Source organism: Bombus affinis, chromosome 14 (assembly GCF_024516045.1).
Source record: "Bombus affinis isolate iyBomAffi1 chromosome 14, iyBomAffi1.2, whole genome shotgun sequence".
Lineage (NCBI taxonomy): Eukaryota > Metazoa > Arthropoda > Insecta > Hymenoptera > Apidae > Bombus > Bombus affinis.
In genome coordinates, this window is record NC_066357.1 from 1,041,701 (window position 1) to 1,058,783 (window position 17,083).

General features: G+C 36.9%; 2 protein-coding genes across 9 annotated transcripts in view; one reads left to right on the plus strand and one right to left on the minus strand.

Moving 5' to 3' along the window:
• The window catches only part of LOC126924262 (angiotensin-converting enzyme), a 56,523-nt gene extending 40,024 nt beyond the window's left edge, over positions 1-16,499 (minus strand). For 3 of the 6 annotated variants that reach the window (XR_007713471.1, XM_050738547.1, XM_050738548.1), the window contains exons 1-9: positions 9,311-9,508; positions 7,551-7,787; positions 5,398-5,556; positions 4,307-4,403; positions 2,804-2,947; positions 2,409-2,600; positions 1,961-2,058; positions 1,222-1,391; positions 795-919 (exon numbers count right to left, since the gene is read on the minus strand). Coding sequence is in view for 5 of the 6 variants with exons in the window: in XM_050738547.1 (XP_050594504.1) it covers positions 795-919; positions 1,222-1,391; positions 1,961-2,058; positions 2,409-2,600; positions 2,804-2,947; positions 4,307-4,403; positions 5,398-5,556; positions 7,551-7,787; positions 9,311-9,388 (1,300 nt within the window). In the remaining variant the exon portion in view is untranslated. Of the gene's footprint in view, positions 1-794; positions 920-1,221; positions 1,392-1,960; positions 2,059-2,408; positions 2,601-2,803; positions 2,948-4,306; positions 4,404-5,397; positions 5,557-7,550; positions 7,788-8,635; positions 8,663-9,310; positions 9,509-16,362 lie in introns of those variants that run through there. The other 3 variants (XM_050738550.1, XM_050738551.1, XM_050738549.1) reach the window with 3 other exon arrangements.
• A 304-nt stretch (positions 16,500-16,803) lies between these two features.
• The window catches only part of LOC126924275 (uncharacterized), a 35,560-nt gene continuing 35,280 nt past the window's right edge, over positions 16,804-17,083 (plus strand). For 2 of the 3 annotated variants that reach the window (XM_050738572.1, XM_050738574.1), the window contains exon 1: positions 16,914-17,052. The gene's annotated coding sequence lies outside the window, so the exon portion shown is untranslated. Of the gene's footprint in view, positions 17,053-17,083 lie in introns of all 3 variants that reach the window. The other variant, XM_050738573.1, reaches the window with a different exon arrangement.

Below are 17,083 nucleotides of genomic sequence, written 5' to 3' on the forward strand. Positions count from 1 at the left end.
TTTCTTTGACTCGACTCAAATATCTGACCGACTCGAAATACCCTATTTTACTCTATCCTAAATCTATTTCAGGAATTGCCCGTGACCGTCAAATTTTCCATAATATCTATTCACTTAACATAGTCCGGTTATTCCAACCGACTTTCCAGGCCCCATAAAGCGACTCCGCAAGGTCACAGGCATCGTTCAAGACTTATTTTCATAGTATCTAGTCGGCGGTTAGGCGAACGACCGACTGGCGGAACGGTGAAAGCGCGATTATACCATAATAAAAATATTTTAACGATCTGGCGTCCCGGATTAGAGAGTACTCGCACATCCATTCGGACACACCGGGCCGGTACTCGCGCGAATCCGCCTCGACCGTATCGTTCTCGCTCTCGCTTTCGCGCTATTAGCCGTAAAAGTTCCGAGTGGACCGCCTACCGGAAGTCGAGGAGCGGACCAGACTTATGTAACGACAGCGACTTATGTCCATCGTGCTATCGCGTGTCGTTCCGTCGTTTCTCGTTCATGAACCTACCGTTCGTTTTTATAGGCTTCACTATCGTGTGTATTCCTCGTTTGTTCCGTTTTCAGAACATCGAAACGCTTGTATTTCATTTAATGACGCACGATTTCCGGGTGGTCGATATGCGATCGTTTGTAAGATGTTTGCGAAAGGAAGGAAAGTAAGTCTGTACGTTTGATTACCTTTTTTTAGTAGTTCGCGATGGATTTTTTAAAAATGTTGATTTTACTTCGCAACACAGAAAAAATTGATTTGCAAGTTTGAAAGGAAACGTCTACGTCACCTGGATTGGCGCCGTCTCTGAATTCTCGAGCTAATCCGCTGTAACGTAAGAAGTATTGAATGTGAGCCATTTCGTGATGTACTGTGATTAGATCCTTCATGGTAACCTTAGTACACATCTTGATTCTGAAAAAAATGAAATTAATTAGCTAACCTGTTTCTTATAATTGGATTGCGGATATTTATTTTATAACAAGCGTAAACACGCAAGTATATACGATGATGTGTATAAATGATTGAAATAGAATTCTCTAAATAATGTGCATATTATTGCACTTGAAAAATAAAATATTCTCTCATTTAAGTTTTAATATTTTAGTCGTTTTTAAAGAAAATTTTATCCAATTGTTGATTATCTGCAAAATATAATTGTTCAAATATATAAACATTCGTAATCTTTTTATAAGCATAAAAACCGATTAAGTTACCTGTAATCTAAACGATTGCAAAAGTCCCAAGCAGAAGCCTGGCAAATTAAAGGTCGATTTCCAGGGTCCGCAATTATACTACCAGCCCAGAATTCAGGAGGCATGGCGCTCAAGTTGAGGGACAGATAAAATTCCTCCGCGATCCTGAACATCTCGATAGGCGTGTAACCCTAAATCAATTGCCAAAACAATTTCAATTTCAATTTCGATTAACCAAAACATGATACGAGAGCTAATTACAACTAATTAGTTTCAATGAACGTGCTTCTACGGAGCCTTATCTCACATAAAACATAAATTCATGTAAACACGCAGTGTGAAAGTCTTTCGGCATAATTGAAAATGGATAAACGCAAGAAATAGTAAGAACGATTGTAATCGGATATTCGAAGCATAAACAAGAATTGGTCGTGAAATTTAAAAAATTGAATCCTGTGGTATTATTTGTAAGAGGGCGAATTCAATATTTTTCGTGCGTGATCAATGACTGAAGGTTTCAAAGTTTCATGCATTACGTAACGAACAATGAAGAGAACAGAGAAAAAGGAACAAAGAATTCCAATGGAAATAGGTGAGCGAAACATTGCATTTCTCGAATCTTCACTTACTTCACCGTCGCTTTCGAATCGTAACAGGTTACTTTCGATTTTACTAGGAAACAATGGTCGGTCTGGACTGAATTCATTAGCTTGTCCAACTTAATTCTTCTGATAAGAATTACGTAATGTGTAACTTTTACCTGGGCCTGCATTTCCTGTGTCACGTCCAGATAATTTTTCCCTGGATACGGCACCGTGATATCGATGATGTTGGTCCACGATTGTGCCCAAATATTACCTGTTAATTTTCGTTATATCTTAAAATACCTGCACACCTTACGCGGGGTTTTATAATAGTATTAACTCATTCAAGATATCAATAACTCAAACGTTGGTAGATATTTGTATTGTTAATAGTTAATAGTTAATAGTTAACCGGATGTTTTTTCAATGAAAGAAATCAGTTTAGTTTGAGAAATTAATTATACAAAAATATTATTGATATAAGAATTCGGTAAAAAGAGAATATTTCACGACCAGGGCCGTGAATTTGTCAAAATGCAAATCATAACTACAAAAGCTAGCCTAATTAGGAACAACGTTGTCAAAATACATCGATCTTGAATGTATTAAAAACCATGTTAGTACCAAGAATATGAGCTGGAAGAGGAGCATGAGTGCCGATCTTTTCAGGTCCATACAGGTCCCTCAATTTTCTTCGAACGTACGCGTGTAATTCTTCATAAAGAGGACGTATCATTTCCCATACTTCATCGATGTCTTGTTGTAGGTTTGGAGATTCATAGGGGAACATCCAATATTCGGCTGCATCAGTGAAATCTACGCAGCGATACATTCTTCTATAGTTACCGATTATTTCTGCCAGATATCTTTAATTCTTTGTGTTCAGTTTCTAAATTTTAGTGCAAAAGCTACCCGAAAAAATGTATTCACTACGCTTAAAAAAAGAAAAACAATTTTCCTTACAAGCTAGGAAATTCAACTTTAAAAAAGTTAAAAGTAGCGTTTGTTTTCGAACATACTATTCAATCTAGCAGCTTCATTGTTTAACATGACGAGTTGTTGATAGAGGTCCTTGATCCTCATCCCACTTCGTCTTCTCCATTCTGCCCAGACATACTGCAACTCATCCCAATTGCGGCTTTTCGCCATGATCTGCGATATATCTGCAAAACAACATTATTTCTGAATAAACGGCCAAGCATCTTCATCCGCGATGATGAATAAGTAAACCGTCTATTTATAGAAGCGTCTCTCTGTTCGATTACGATTTTCACCTCGAGTAGCTTTCACGATTATCGTGTGACAGATTCGATTCTGATAGTTTGTTGCAACACATGTGATCTAAGCTTCATGCAAAGCTGACTACCGCAATGGTTAAATAAATGTAAGATATGTGGAGCTGATCTGCATAATTTTAATGTAAATGACGAACGAGATCCAGCTTCGTGGTCTTATTCATAAGCCTGCAATTATCTTTTAATGGGATCGTGTTACGTATTCGTCACTAAACAGCAATTTTACACGAGCAACGATTTTCTAAAACTATGGGGAAGTTCCATAAAACAATTGGCTGAACGACAGAGCGCTTGCCGATGAAATCGTTGGAGACTTAAGAACTATTACGCATTTTTCTCTTTCCGCGTGTTACGCGCATACTCGTTGTTACAGACTGAATCCTGATCGAGTAAATGAACCGTGAAGCAAGTAGAATCGCAAGGAGGATCGTAAACTTCCGTGTTTCTAAATACATTGCTCTTTGGGCGTTGATTGCCTCGTGCGGTTTACGAGGTGCCATTTAGTATAACTAGACGCTTGAAAAACATATTTCTTAATCATGTAACGCGAGAAGAAATCGTTTCTACAAGATCCCAGATATAAATTAATTTATTAATCCTCTGAGAGACCTTTCAAACATCATTGGCATATTCTATAGGAAATTGCCCTTTTCGTCGATACGAAAGCTGCATGAAAATGGCTTCCGCTAGAAAAAGGGAAAATTTAAAGGAAGAACGTAAGTAATTCAACAAGAAAAAAGAAAATTAAAGTGCATCACTGTATGAAGATCTGTAGAATATTTGTAGATTCTGTGGGAGATCTCTGATATGAATTAATTTATTAATCCTTTAAGGAGAGAAACGATTTGCCAAACAATATAAACATTTTCTATAAAAAAAATTACTCGCTGAAAAGGAAAATTTCTAGAAAAGCTTCACATGAATAATTCAACCAAGAAGAACAAAGAAAATTAAAGAAGAGTATCGTGCAGAGAAAAAATTGCAAATTAAATCGCGATGAATTTTCATGAAACCCTCTGTGAATCTCTTTGTGATGCCGTCTCGATGTAGTATGTTGAAATATTCATCGCTTAGCCGTTTTGCGATTAGAGAGGCACTTTCTTGCGCGTAACAGTGGCCGCTTACGCATACCGTGGCAATTTCGCTGGCTGCAAGCCGTGAAAATCGTATCGCCATCTATTTTCCCCGATTCGGACGACTCTCGAGTTCTCAGATGTTATTCATTACCTGGATACAGCCGCAGCCCGCACCGGAAGGGATCGTTGTACGCGCAAATGCTAGCATCGTTATACACTGCCAGCATATCGTTGATCACGCTATTGTACTGAAAAAAAGGGAACAATAGGCATGAGAAGAGCTCCATGTGGAAGATTTAACTATCGCGAATCATGAGCGAAAGATTTTAATATATAATAAAAAAAATACGTTTCGGTTTATTCGATCTTTTGTTTAAAATACAAGAAAGACTAAACTTTGATTTATTCTATTGATTAAAAATAATAATCGAAAAATGTACTGATGGAAGCTGTTTCGAGTCATCAGAAGTAACAGAGAATTTTGAAAAATTCTCCATACGAAATGGAGGAAACAAGAAGGTTGTAATTCACTAAAAAGAAGAGGAATAAGAGAAGAGAGAAAAGTAATAGAGAGAAAACTTTAGAGACGAAAGCGAGAGAAAAAAAATTCAGGAGACGTTATTTCCTGTGTCTCGATGGATAGAACGTCCTGTAGCTTATTTTTCGTTCCGTCTTATTTCTATAATCATTTATTTTTAGAAAATGTAATCTATTATGAACAGATACTTCCTATTTCTTTGACCGAGCCTGTTATACAACGAAAGGAAGTGCGTGATAGAATAGATTTGGTTGCTTTTCGTTTATTGCTTTGGGTTTCCTTTCTTGCACGATAGATGAACGCCTTCCTTTAGTATGAATTGAATCGATTACAAGGGAGCAACTGTTTCATTTTTTGTTTGCCTATTATTAATGTTTCTTGTATGGGAAACTAGTTAATAAAATGAAGTTACGTCGAGCAACACAATCTAGTTAATTCTTTCACGCGTGATATCGCGTATATGAAACGTTATATTTTAATGTGTTATTGTACAAATAGGTTTGTAATTTGCGTAATTTTAACGCAAACTATATAAATGATAAGTATAATTTGTTTACGGTGAAACTAGTCTCAAACTTTTGTGCATTATATCTTTTCTACAAAACAAATTTTTCAAATTATAAAACCATACGCTAAACAATTATTACCCTAAACAAAAATTGGGCCCTGATGGGATTAGTAGTACATATTAAGTAATTATTTACTCTGTCCAATTGATCCGGTGGAAGCGCCGATGGTCCAACCACAGATAAATATCTGAGACGTCTTCTGACTACAGGATCCCTAATGTTATCCTTATCGATCTTCGAAATCAAGAACCAGGCTTGATTTTGAAAGTCCGCGTATATTCTCTGAGCTTCCAGCTGCGAAAAAATATTTCAATAAACATTATTAAAATGAATATCTTGATATCATTAATTTTTTAATATATTTATTCATTCAATGACAAGCGTAATTTATGTTAGAATATACAAGTCTTGTGTTGAAAAGCAAGGTAGTAATCGGTAAGAAGGTGATCGTCCGAGCGAAACTGGTTCGATGTGCAAATCAACCAACGCCAGGTTTACCGTTAGAGATAAACGTTGCTATCTTTACTCTTCCTGGGATCAGAGATAGACGAAGGCGCTGGAGGAAAGGAAAATGCTCGAGAAAGTGTATACGAGTTTCTTTATGGGTCACTGGGAGTCGTTCAGATAGCGTAAAGCGTAGAAGAACTCTAAATAAAAGTAAAAGTAGAAGAGTACTCCGTTTCCTTTTCACTTTAGATGTATCGATAACGAACAGCAGAAACGAAGAAAATTCTTAAACGAGTTTTTCTAGAATGTTCAATTAACATTTATGCTCTATGCCGAATAAAATTGATACTTATTTTTGAACTAAATATTTTTTACCGCGTTGGTAACAGTCACCTGCTCTCACCGAACATAGGATAATTCTATTTCGAAAATTAATTACGTAATATAAAATTATGGTGTGACAAAATTATGCTAGTTTTTGAATATATAAAATATCCAAAGGACAATGCTCACTGTAATGCTTGATAGATGAAATAAATCGCTGCCGTAGTTTCAGCTTTTTAGTTACGTTCGTAAGAATTTAATTTGCATAAATTTATTATACGATATACGGCCTAATTATAACGGAAGCGTCACTTCGGATATTTTGTAAATTCATTCACATTATACGCGCTCTGTGCATCTTTGAACGCTTAAATTTCATACAAATACATTAAAATTCCCAGTCTCATGAGAGACATATCAGTATTAAGCAACGTCGAAGAATCCCATGCACGTGTTCCACAGTAGGTCGCATACTGACGATACACGGGTTTCCCTAAGCTTCCAAGAATAACAAAAAATAATATGAAGAAACGAGGCAAGGATAGCCGACGATTATCATTAGCATCACGCGAATGTCTAGCGGATTTCGCGTTGAAGGCTGAAGATTTCCGTTCTAAGTTCGTTTGGACTGATGTTCCGTTGCGAAATCATTCAGGACACACCGATGGCACAATGGCAACGACTGGGAACGTTTCCCGCGGAGGTGTTCGGCCCCTCAGCGGACAATAAAGGCCGGCTACTGTCGAGGAAATCCCCCCCGCGTACACGCGAAATCGCGATTCTCCGCGTCCTGACAGCCACGATGACGTTCCACAGTCTCACGAGCCGAATCATAGAGCAGGTCGAGGTCTCAGTGCCATCGAATAACGTCAAACGGTTGTCTAGTGTAGAATATCACATATCCAAGATTATGAAAGCATCTGTTTTAGAGTCTTTTTATCTTAAGCAAAGGACAAGTATTGCATAAAAAATAGAAAAATTATTGCACTATTCCAAATAGGTATTGTGTAGAATCTATTTTTTGAAGTAAATAGAAAATGAGTGGACCGAGATCTATAATGTACCACATTTATTTCTTTTTTACTCTAAATGTCTTATCGAAGATAAAACTAAAGATACTCGGTTTTCTCCTAGGATATTTTGTTTATCTATACACTATTAGGCTTGGATTAATCTCGGAGTAGCATACTCGTCATGAAACGTGTAAACTTGAAGTTCTAAAGTTAGTTGGCTTGTTTGATTTGAACATTACTTTAATTAAGCCGCAGGCTTGTGGGGAGACTGGTCATTAGTCCGGTTGAAATTCAAGGTCGATTGCATTAACTAGAACAGAATTCATGGCCGTAGGTTGGTGACATTAACGAAGAGTGAAAAGGTTGAACAATAAGGTGAAACTAACTCTTTTGAACGATACTTTCACGAGGTCCAAAAGTTTTTATCGTATGCGGGTATTTTGACCACGAATTCATAGAAATTGTTATTTAAATTATACATGCTGGTGGATAATTCGTATTTACCGCCTGCAGCTGCGTGTACTCGCTCACGTCGGTTTCGTAGGCCCACTGCGCTGCCACATTGGCATTACATCTTTCGGTACCAAGGAAATCTAATTTGGCTAAAATATCTTGTAGCTGTGCTTCGGTAGGTGGAATACCTCTCCCGAGATTATTTCGAGAATCGTCGTTCAGAGAGGGTAGATCTAGCTGGCCAGAGACCAGGGAGAGTAAACCAAAAAGAATCCAAGCGCGCATTATCTGGAAGAAAATTGTAATAATTGAATGGAAATATCAAGAAAGGGTATAAAGCGCATTTACCACATTTTGGGGAAAAAGCGGGCTTTAAGCGGTTTATACTGTCTTATAAGTTACAAACACTTAACGTGTTAAATATCTAATAATAAACGACGAAATATCTTCAATCTTTGTGTACTAAAACGACCGATGGGAACTGTAGAACCATACTTCACGGTTAATTCAACTTTTACCAAAATATACTAGAGATCCTTGTTCGTGGTTTCCATTCGATTAATAAGATACAACTAAAAACATTATAATATGATAGTTAGCAAGAAACTGCTTATAATGTACTGCTATCAATCACTATTGCGCCGATAGTAGACACTTATGGCATCGACTGAAACTATATTGCTATTAATAAATAGAATCGATAAAAGAGACGAAGAATTCCTTTCTATATCGCACATCTGTTCGTTCTCTTTTGGGTCAAATATTGAGAATAGCGAACCTTAGAGGGACTTTGGTGAATTTCGAGAAATTCCGTGAAATTTCGTGAAATTCAATTGCTATCTAGTTCTATGCTAAATTTGAATAATTAATGTTGGAAAAATCCTTTTATCTTTTCTGGAAAATTGTTTTAAATTACACGAATGAACAGAGAATTACACAGAGAATGTAAATGAAACCTATTGTTAGCATGATTTGAGATAACGACTACGTTGATTAATTTAATGAGAGCCATTGGTTCGTGGTAGATAGTACATTGTTTTCGTAAATCATACCGCGAGCTGTATTACAACTAGGACGTTTACGTGTAATTCATTTCTTGACTTCACGGTCACGTATTATGTCTTCGCGTTACCTACTTCCTTTAGCATGAAAGGCTATTCATGCAGAGTAGTGGGTCATCTACGATCGCATGCCGATACTGCCACCTTGGACGTTCGATATTTGAGCACGATCACGCGGAGCTATTAACCGACACGTGAGAAACTTGCTATATCTATGTCACGGATTGGATTTTTTATACAGCATCCTCTATCTCATTCATTTAGTACCTAATATTTATACACTACTGTTACTGTAAAAATAAAAGCTTGGAAATTTCCATTATCCTCTTGAAACGAGAAATATTCTTCCAATATCTTGCATAAGAAGTATTCTTGGATCAAACCTTTTAAATATGTACGTGCGCATTCCAAAATTCACACACTTCTATCACCAAATTAAAAAAAAGCTCGAGGGGTTTATCGATCTAAATCAAAGGAACTTCAATTTAGCAATTCTTGCGATCCGATCGATCAAACTTTCGAACCATCATTTTTAATTCCGCGCACTTTTTCGACAATAATGAACTCGTGAAACTTTCCAATTAACAGATTCGCCGATTTATACATTGATCCTTCTAAATTTTTATCCCATTCACGTTGTGCACTTTCACCCTTTTTCCTTCTTCATCGTCTGAACATTCTGCAGTCCCTTCTCTTGCGAGCGAATCGTCAAGCGAAGTCGTAGCGTACCTCAAAGAGGGAGAGACTTACGAGACCTTTCATCCCCCGATGATTGAGCGTCGCTCCTCCGTTGAGACGCTGTTCGATCTTGGATCGAGCAGCAGGCATATAAATCTCGCGGTCTTGGAAGATGCACGATGAGACGCGACGACGATTGTTGACGAGCGGCCGTTTCGTTCTGGCGTCGCTAAAAGCTTCGTAGCCGACGCCAAGTGTACATTTATCCCTGCGAAGCAGTTCGAACGCGACCATAGGGAGGTCATCCGTAGCGAGAAGTGGGGATCCGCATGTACACCATGGTGTCGTCGTCGCATCGACAACGTCTCAAATCTTGAATAAGCGTGGGAGGATTCGAGGGAGGAAGGGACATGCTAAGAAGATGAAAGAAAAAGACTTAACCTCTGAGAAATTGGCTAAACTCGCAAATGTGATTGATGATGTGTGATGTCGTTTTTATTAAAGAATAAAAAAGACTGTCTGTATAGTCTTTGCTATAATCTGGCTTTAACGCTATGAGTATTCAAGGTACTATATAAATATGGCTGGATATATTATGTAACTTTATGTTTATGGTAAATCCTATTTCTACTTGACACAACGACTAAGTGACTTTTTGTGGTACTAGATTATTGATCGCTGTAATCTCAACGTCAAACAATCCAGTTTTTACTGTGTTTTTTGCTCTATATGACACGACGGTTCTGTGAAAACGTTTTTACCTCATCTACAAAATTACTATTACTTTTAGTTCGTATCAACATCCATTTATGGTATTATGTTTTTCAAGTAATCGCGATATCATGAGAAAAAGTTATTGTTTCTATTGAATAGGTAAGAATCACATTAATCGTATTAAATGAGGATATTCGAAGGAGATAAAGGAATGTTCGCGGACGAAAACAGGTCAGAGAGAAGGTTATGGAATCGAGGGCCAACCTGTGCTGGTCGATTACGAAAGTTCGAAGCTCTCACGTTGACACTCGTCGACCTCTTTCAATGAGCCTCATTGTCTTCGAGTTGAGTACGCGTCTCTTTTGCATCTCGCAACTGTTTTTCATTTATTCTTCATTTCTATCAAACCAATATTTCAATTACCTACTTATGTTAGTTTCAAAGGACAATTTTGAACTCGAGAAACTTCACCACTTTATCAATTTTTCCAAAGAATGAAGGTCTTCCAAAGTTTCTGGGAATCTGTTAATTTTTGTAGATGATCCATTTGTGACGAAAGGGCTCAACTAGGTAGTTCAGCGGCAATCGATCAAAATTGAGATGGATGGAAGACAGATGGAGACTTTGTGGAGGATTGATTACGGTAGGATATTAGATGACATTTAGCAGAGCGAGAAGAATTATGTATTATGTGGCTCTTTTAATAACCATTCAAGATAGAATTCTCGAAAGTCCTTGTTTAACCTAATACGGTTCATCGTCTGAACCTAAATTAAAGAATATTCGAAACTGGGTAAAACGAATGTTTTACGACATTCCAAAGAATACGATTTACATATGAAACATCGACGAATTCGTCGAAAATATAAAAAATGACTCGATTGGACAGGATGATTCATCGCAGTTAATGTGTCTAATTATGTAATTATCTCTGAATCTCATCGATGCCGTTTCCTGCTTCGACTACCTGTGCTTCCTCCTGAGAATTCTTAAGCGTCATTGTGTCACCACTGCATCAACCTTTAATTGAAACCGTGATTCATAATTTTGCAAGTTTTAATAACGCTATGCAGCCGTGGGAAAACAGCGGGGTTTAAATTGCACGTTTAATATGCATTGTTCGACAGTCGGTTTTCGACTCGCGATTAATCGCGATCTTCCATCATTTCTGCCTTTTCATCGAAGCGTCGAAGGATTATAACGCAGCTATGAATTAAAATTAACACTAAAGATTGTAGTTCCTTACATGTTTAGCAATAATCCAGTACACAATTGTATAATTGCTATCTCAGTCTTATAACAGACATTATTAAGAATTGGGTTAGGATTATACATTAGTAACCTGCGAAGATTTGCCCAAATCTGCTATATATCATAAGAAGAGTTCTTTCCTGGATACGCTATACATGTATATGGACATGGTATATATACATGTATATGTATATGGTATATCTTACTTCAGTTAACTGTCTTCCAATCCCAATTGCGGTTTGCAATTTTGCAAGCAGAGTGATAAGATTGCGAACCGTGAGAAAGAATGAGGAGAAAATGGGTGATTAGTATTCATTACGTACACTGTTCAAGGCGATCGTTATGCATTTGTTTTCATTGATCAAGGAAAAAGCGTCCACCTGCGTGACGCATCGACCTGACAGCGACTAAACTCATCGATCGACAAGAAAACGTCGAACAGCCGCACCCTGTCGCGGATCACGAGAATAGTCTCACGATGATGGTGGAACTGTATATACGGTATTTCAGTCATCGTGTTATAATCAACAAGGATGTAATATTAAATGGAAAAATAAATTGAAACTATAGAATAAAATGTTATTATACGATGCTTTGTGTTTTTCAAGCAGACTCGCTCCTCGCTGACTGTACTATAATTATAAGGATATCTTGTATATGTGATTTGTTCTATAGTTCAGTAAGTTAGGCCAATGAAGCTCTGTTATTCGTGCATACATGTTATTCTACATAACGAGTCGTGTGTAAATGTGCTCCTGAATCATTTTATATCGATATCATGACACGTAATATTTAAAAAAATTTTTCAGAAATACATTCTATGACTCTAAATGACTACATCAATCCTTTCTTTTAGGAGAAAGACTATACTTCGAGATCTGCTACTATCTCTCTTAGAATTCAAGATTACGTATCACGCGCACGTAGTTAATTACCGGGGTCTTCACGGTCGAAATTGAATTAACACGTAGAAGGGCACGCACGGAACGCGAATTCAGGTTTCAATGCCATAAGCTAGCTCACGTCACAGGCAATAACGTGTAGCATAGCGCGCAGGTGGTTTTTACTTTAAAAGCGCGCCTCGTGTTCTTCCAGCGAGCAACTTTGACAATGCTAATCCTGTCGAGAGATAATGGGTACACCAATCCCACGTACTGACCGCAATTCTAGGTTCAAGTACGCAAACATTTACGAAGCGCAGCCGTGCGTTTCTTCAGCCTTTTTGTTGGTAGCTGATAGGTCTTTACGCTCATTATCCCTCTTCCAAGTCAAAGAAGATACTGTATGTTTTACGAATGCTTACAGTGACATATGAAAATATTCAAATTCTCGTAAGAACCTTTTATAAATATAGTATACAGGGTCAGGTCAGGTAATATGTAAAAGCGGAATAACATTTTTTCATTTTCGGCTTAGTCTTCGAGAAAATCGGGTTTGGAAATATATCAAGTATACTTGAACATGGCTAATTCCGGACTGGCACGTCTAAATGATCGCTTTTACGTGTTATTCGGCCGGATCTTGTATATTATGCGCGATATAGAAAAAGATCTCTAATTATTTCTGATGTAATGAAACTTCTTTTATTTCATCACTTTTTTATTACTGCATGTTTACTTCTTCATTTGTTAATCGTGGAAGTTGTATGACATAAGATGATAAAACACGTTTATTTGCAAAGCAAATGGAGGGTAATTTAATGCAACAAGAGGAGATCCCGAGATTAATTGACATCTTAAGGTTCCTAATTTAAATACAATAACAAAGTAAACATGTGATTTGACGCCGAGAAGAAAGATTGAAATAATTGTCGAATTGAATAATATATAATGCTATCTACGCTTGTCGAGTAATGCAATAAGTGTGATTTGATACGTCAAGGAAACATACGAGCGATTAAGTAAGAGAAACTCTTCTAGAGTGGAATTGCATAAGCAATTTGGCGAAGAAAGTAAATCTGTAAGATATTTCCTCACATCCACGTTACGTTTCGGTACACTTTCACTAAATCTATATCTATACTTAATTCATCATGTTCACATTTTCTAACATACGCACGAATGCAAATTTTTGTCCATCTTCCGCGCAAACTGACAATTCCATTGTAGCTATATAACACAAAACGGCGATTGTCAGCGTTATTACAAGGTAACCGATGAAACGTGGGAAAACAGTGATACGTGTTACCGGTATTACGCGAGCACGTTCAAGAATTATTCAAAATGCAACGCTACGACGATGGCAAGGTCGATCGGTTAAATGATTGAATTCTTTTCATCGATCGGTCCGTCAGACTCCTGGGTGAAGGTTAACGACGCGTTTCGCGAGAAAAGAAAATCGAAAAATAGCAAATCAGGTGTAAAAATCGTCGCAAAGAATCTAAAACGTGACATCGATACGTTTGTTGCATTGGAGACAAATTGGATTATTTTCATGGCTGAAAAGCTAATCCTAAAAAAGAAGTTATTTCATCGATTCATCAATCTTGTTACATAAAGTCCCGTTCCTAGGTATTAGAATATGTCCTGGTTTTACACAAAACGATTGAGATCTATATATTATAGTAAGTGAATATATTATTAAGATATATTTTCAAACGATAAATAATAATTTCAGAAGTTAGTCTCGCTCTTTATAAGTACCCTATAAAAGAAGGTGTATGTATAAAAATTTATTGAAATGTAATACAAGATTGACGTAAAATTTAACGACTCAATTTTCGTTGATGTCTCGTTAATGAGAAGTATCGAAAGATCTCTCTGTTCTTTTATTTTACCTTATTCCACCTTTGGAATCGTAAAGTGAATTTTATAAATGAAGAAGATCGTTACACGACTTCGACCTTTTTTGTGTCAACTTCGCTACGAAGAGCATCAACAGCGTGAACCGGAAATAGAGGACACGCGACACATCTTCGCAATTCTGTATTACGCAGTCATTAACGTGATTGCGTATTGTCGTTCACACATAAACATGTACTGGAAATTCCCCCGAACTACGACGATTAGGCAACGTCAAATGCTATAAATCTACTATTGAAAAGGCATAAATGACCTAAATAATAGAAATTTTTATTTGTTGTGTAAATATAAAAGATATAATGTTCATTAAGAGCTATTACAATTACCAGTTCAAACTTAAATAGTATCGAAAAATTAAAACTGAATCTTTCGGCGCAATTTACTCAATTCACCATTTTGTTTTATTCATCCTCTTCCCTGAACAAATTGTTCAATCACATTAACAAGTTTCAATGAATTTTAACACACATTTAGAAAAATGAAATTACAATGTAAGTCATGAATAGCACCATAATTATTGTTATCGTTGATCTAAGGCTGATGATACGAAGATAGTACATGCAATTAGAGTAATTATTTATCGTCGATAGAATCGACAAGAGAGGAAGCAGCGTCATTTACGATTTCTGTGCGAAATCGCGAATGTAAAACATTGCATAAGAAACTGACTCACAAAGCGACTTTAATAAAAAATAAAAAAGCGGAAGACGCAAGAAATCGCTGAAATTTCATTGAAAACTCTTGAATCAACCATTGCCCCCTTTTCTTATCGTGTCATTGTTTGCACGTTGCTTAAAAAAATCATTGTCGCCGAAGACTGAAAGAGCTGTGTTTTTTCAATTCAATTCAATGTAGGTTTACATCAGGCAATCTATTTGCATTCTATAGAACTTCTTCCTGTCCATATAGTTTTCTTTCTTCATTCGAGATTGTTTTCGATGTAGGTTGTACAACTTCGATGTACAACTTCTGACGTACAAGTCACAATAGAATAGCGTGTTTCTGAATGTGGATTATTCAAGCCATCTACTACAAGGATACCGATTCCTTGACTTTTGATTACGCGGCAATTAGAAATTCTTCTGTTGATGATATGGAAACAGTTTTCCCGGAGCAAATGTGCGTGTGTGCAATTATTTCATTACCGTATGCATAACAAATGAATCGCTACCAAGAACACGAACATAATACTAAAAATATAAGTATGAAGTATGAAGAAAAATATAAGAATGATCAAATTATTATAATTATACGCTTATAATCAATTTATCTGCGTTACGATAGCCATTAATTTGATTCACTATGAAATAATCGTACGACAATCGGTGTCGTCACTTTTTCCCGCGTATGGAACTAAATGCGTAACTATAGCGCCATTGTGAGCATGAAGGACGCTGGTGGAATAATTTTCGTCCTGTGATCGTTCCAGAATTAACGAGGCCATAACCGTAAGCTTGGTATTGCAACAGGAAACGAGAGTACGCCTCGCAGAATCTTGAATCTGATGGTTTTACGTTATTTTTGTATGCTTGTACTTTTGAATATCCCTAGAATTTAGAGCCACAACAGTTCTCTAATATTCCACGAAAAATCACTGCCTACCATCGGAAAATAACTTTGTCAAACTTGGAGAAACTATAAAGTATGTGTTCCTTCGTTTACCGATTACAGTTCGGGTATTATTCGTTACATGAGATCATGCTGTTGCACAAAGAAGTTTGATTTGGAGCTGCACGTGACACTGGAGAGGGAAAATTATTGAATTAAGGATTATTAAAAAATTAAATTCAATTAAAAGAAACTTAAAAGAGGTAAATTATTAAATTTAGTATTTTTACAATTAAAATAATGAAAAATATAACGTTCCTATTATTAATGTAACGAATATTATAGAGAGTGTTTGGCTACAGATATCAGAAAATTTAAGGAGTGATTCTTGAAGCCAAAATAAAACGAGAATCAAATTTAAAAAATTGCATTTGCGGCTTTGTTTTTTAGATATTGACAATTAAAAATCGGCCGCAATATTCCTGCATGCGAGCAAACCTCTTTACATGAGCGAAAAGAAGTCAGCCTAATTAGCGGGGCACAAAATGATCCACAAATCGAACAACACATAGGTGGCAGCTTACTTCGTACAAGTCGTAAAGAAGAACATGATATTTAGAGACCGCTTTACGTTTTGCAAAAGAAATTGTGGATTGAACATTAAACTTGCTTACTCATGGAAATCCACAAGAGCATATCGAAAACCACCCTATGAAATTTCTGAGTAGAGAGGATTAATGTTTCCACTAACATTTACCTCTATAATTCATAAATAAAAAAGCATGTTGTTAATGTTCATAAAAGACTTACATAGGCACTGTGATTTTCCCGACCGCAGGTGTCCACAGCAAAATCACAAACCACAAAAATCGGTTTTCTTGTAAAGACAGCCTGTGTCGTTGCAGGCCTATGTGCTAGATTCACGGCTGGATTACCAGTGGATCACTGAGATGCATCATCGGTGGTGCCATCGACCGTGATTTGTGTAAATTTCGAATGGCGAAACAGGAATCGAGTGACGGTCAATTCCTGGGCTTTCCACTGAACCTTAGGGTTATTTTGTGCACGGAGATACGTTGCGTAGGTTTGTTAGTTCTTTCGAGGGATCGCGATCTCGTTCGTTCCGAGCGTGCTGCGATTTTTCTTTCATTATCTGATTGTTCGGGCTTCTTGCATTCCCATTTTTAAGGGGAGTTTCTTGCGGTCACGTTAGAGTTTATAACCTTTCGATACCTTCAAAGTTTAGTGTGGCGAAAATAGAATGTTAAACAGTTTAATACAGCGACTCGTATGTCCCTTTTGCAAGACACGAAATTGTATATACAGTGTCTTCAGCTTCATTTTCTTTCTCGCGGTCCGAATTAGACAGACGTGTCTTTGATACTGAACGCTGCCAGTAAGTTTACGAATTATTGTACGATGTTTATAAAGATCGGTGTAATCACTGTGTAGATATATGTAAATATTGCGTAATGTGTGCTTCGTTTGAAATTTGAAAAGGTTCGTGTAGCACTACGTAGAAGATGAATGT